The sequence below is a fragment of the Adiantum capillus-veneris genome, chromosome 27 (genome assembly GCF_014529385.1).
Source record: "Adiantum capillus-veneris isolate H3 chromosome 27, ASM1452938v2, whole genome shotgun sequence".
NCBI lineage: Eukaryota > Viridiplantae > Streptophyta > Polypodiopsida > Polypodiales > Pteridaceae > Adiantum > Adiantum capillus-veneris.
Window position 1 is genome coordinate 16,027,670 of NC_140957.1, and position 3,038 is coordinate 16,030,707.

Below are 3,038 nucleotides of genomic sequence, written 5' to 3' on the forward strand. Positions count from 1 at the left end.
GGGGAAGCATCCTCACACTTCTAGCCCACATCTCTACACAAGCATAGAAAATGATTTCACATAAGTACTAGAGAACAATAGTATTGTTTGGTAGATATCAAGTGCTTAAGTTAGAAATCAAACTTACCAACTTTTCCCACCCAATAAGTACGAAAATATTCAATGAAGCCATTCTCATGTGCAAAATCCCTTAAGAAATGTACAACACTATCTCTTATGTTATCTAGTGCAATAGCCTCTGAAGCTCCACCTTCAATATGCATGTTCATGATTGCACCAAGGCGCCTAAACATTAGAGCTCTTGTTGTCCAATCTTCGACTTTCTTTACCAAATTTTTGAGCCAACTACGTCGGACATGCCATAAGCACAAATAAATTGGAATATTGAATACCACCCTGTTTGAAACAAATGACAATGCTTAAAAACATTCATAAGCCCCACTTGTGAAACCAAAAAAGAGGAACAAGTGAGAATTTCAATAACATGAGAATGAGTTACCTTATAGCATTTATCTCAGCAGTTGCATCATCAACAAGAAATGCATTGGCCTCCCATCTCCTATTGTAATCAAGAGCCCTATTCCGAAGGCATGTAAGCCATTACACAATACTACTTGTTTCTGAGCTTGATGTGATGACCCATGCAATTGGAACTCCATTTTGATAACTATCAAACACTAGAATGGTGTAGAGTTGAAACTACAAAATGAATTTAAAATTAGAGAGAGATCATAAACATATCTTCTCTAAAAATGTCACTTTGATATATAGAGTTTACCTTGTAAAAGTTTGTCCCAAAAGTGGAGTCCATAGAAATTATTCCATTGTTGCCGTAGAGATCAAACCTCTCAAGTTGCCAATGTGTTTGGATGCCAAGTACAAAGGGTTTTTTATGTGTAGCGTCCATCTCCTCGTAGTAGAACACATCGTGGGCATGTTGTTGAGTCCACATTCGAACACTTTGGGCATCACTAGAATGTAGTTCATATGTAGTACTTGCATGCTTTCTTGCAATATTGAGGATATCTCTAACTGAAAGAAAATCATCCCATGCCAATGTGCAGTTTGAATTGTTCACCTTTTTCTCATGAACTATTTGGATATGTGTTTCATGAACTTGGATTGGAGTGTATCCCTTGCATAACATGTCGAAGACCCATGATTTGATTTCTAGAGAAAGCCAAGGTGCAAAGCATAGATTTCGGCCTAAGCTTGTCACCATGCCTTCTTTATGGCAAAGCTCGTCATTCTCATCAACATGATGCATTTGAATGTAGCGAATGCAAGCGACATCTTCAAGGAGATACAATCTCTTTGCAAAGAAGTGGCATTGGCAACCACACATTCGATTTCCTTTTAAATAGTGTGGACGGCTTCCTTTCCCTATCGTTGGGGTCTTCTCGGTGCGTGGAATCATTGTTTGCTTTCCACGCATATCTTTAGGACCATAACCACACCAAAATAGGACTTCTTCTAAATAGCTCTCAATAGTGGGTTGCTTCAAGCTACCCGTTTGAATTCTTCTAACCGAATGACGCCTAAAATTAGTTCCCATGTTTGCAAGAGTCTCTTCCCCCTTGAGAAAATCCCCCAAGCAATTCCAAGGAAAGTATGCAACACGAATATGTCCAAAAATAGACTTATCACACTTCTTCTCTACCCATTTGAGTTCATTTGCATTGAAGGGACCACTAGGCGGATGTTGGAGTTCAATTTGGGTCTCCATTGCTACACACACACACACACACACAAATTCGACATTAGTATGCTTGCTTGTAGAACAAGAGGTTAAACGGGCAATATAATGATATCAAATTAAATTTTATATCAATTGAATCAACTATAAGCCAATTCGCCCAAACTAACCTTGAATCGCCATTAGTTGATGTGGATGAAAAATTTGGAGAAGACAATGGTTAGCTCCCTTTGAGGGTTCTTGTTGGAATCCACCGATAGTCTTTGCGAATGCGCCAAGAGAAGATGTTATTCATACTCGCGAACCATTACTTTGGACATGAGTTGGATAGAGGTTAAGTGGGACTACAATTGACATGTAGAGATGAAGAAGATAGATGGAAGGAAGAGAATGTAATGAAATCAAAAGGTTTAGGAAATGAAATCATTGCCTTAGCAAAGAGTGCTTAAGCAAATGAAGTTATTTAGATAGTAAATAGAATGTAGAGATGAAGAAGAGAAGGTAATATGGTAATGCAATATGGTAATGCAGAGAGACTTAAGCTCAAGGGCTTAAGAGAGACATGGTTGGCCTTTTAAATGAGTTGGGCAATTATCATTTAGTCTCTAGGTTAGGCCATATCTATTTATGCTATTTAGTTTATAAAGTTATATTTAATTGGGTTGGCAAATGAAAATCATGGAATTGGCCATATTTTCTCTCTCTCTCTCTCTCTCTCTCTCTCTCTCTCTCACACACACACACACACACACACGGTGTTCCAACAAAATCATACTTCAATTTTCTATATTCTCTGGATTTTGCCAAGAGTATTTAGAAAAATACTCTTCTCTCTCTCTCTCTCTCTCTCTCTCTCTCTCTCTCTCTCTCTCTCTCTCTCTCTTCTCTCTCTCTCTCTCTAAATAAATAGCGCAGACCAAGCACCCGGCTCACCTGGCTCGACCAAGGTGCTCTCTTTCTCTCTCTCTCTCTAAGAGTCTCTCTCTTCTCTCTCTCTCTCTCTAAATAAATGCGCAGACGCAGGGGCTGTAAAGGAGGGCCTGAGGGCGGAAAACGAAAGGGCTCCCGGCTCGTGCCAGTGCAATCCCAATGTAGGCGGGCGGCGGCGTAGAGAGTGTGTGCTTCAGAGAAGAGAGGGAGAGGCCGTCCTTTGGCTGACTCTGCAATCGGCTCTGCCTTTTAGCCGTGCAGGTGTTAAGAGCTACAGCTTTCCGCGGTTCCAGTGTGCAGGCTTTCGGCTACAGTACACAACGTCGCCGACATTGACTTTTCTCGCGACGGCCAACATAGCTCTACGGCTGAGGTGGCAACCTGCTAGCGCGGACTAGTGCTCGAAAATTAT

At 40.8% G+C, this 3,038-nt stretch overlaps 1 protein-coding gene across 1 annotated transcript; it reads right to left on the reverse strand.

Annotated features, from left to right (window-relative positions):
- Positions 1-600: 600 nt before the first annotated feature.
- LOC147421555 (uncharacterized) lies at positions 601-1,726 on the reverse strand. The gene is made up of 2 exons (XM_086502946.1): positions 779-1,726; positions 601-699 (listed from the first exon to the last, which is right to left on the reverse strand). The coding sequence occupies exons 1-2, from the start codon at positions 1,724-1,726 to the stop codon at positions 601-603; spliced, it is 1,047 nt and encodes a 348-aa protein (XP_086359072.1).
- Between the last annotated feature and the right edge of the window lie 1,312 nt (positions 1,727-3,038).

Bases quoted from the DNA above. Each gene is read 5' to 3' on its own strand.
- LOC147421555 (XM_086502946.1), bottom strand. From the start codon at position 1,726: ATGGAGACCCAAATTGAACTCCAACATCCGCCTAGTGGTCCCTTCAAT. The intron at 700-778 runs GTAAACTCTATA...TTCATTTTGTAG, and splicing joins TTGGGACAAACTTTTACAAG to TTTCAACTCTACACCATTCT.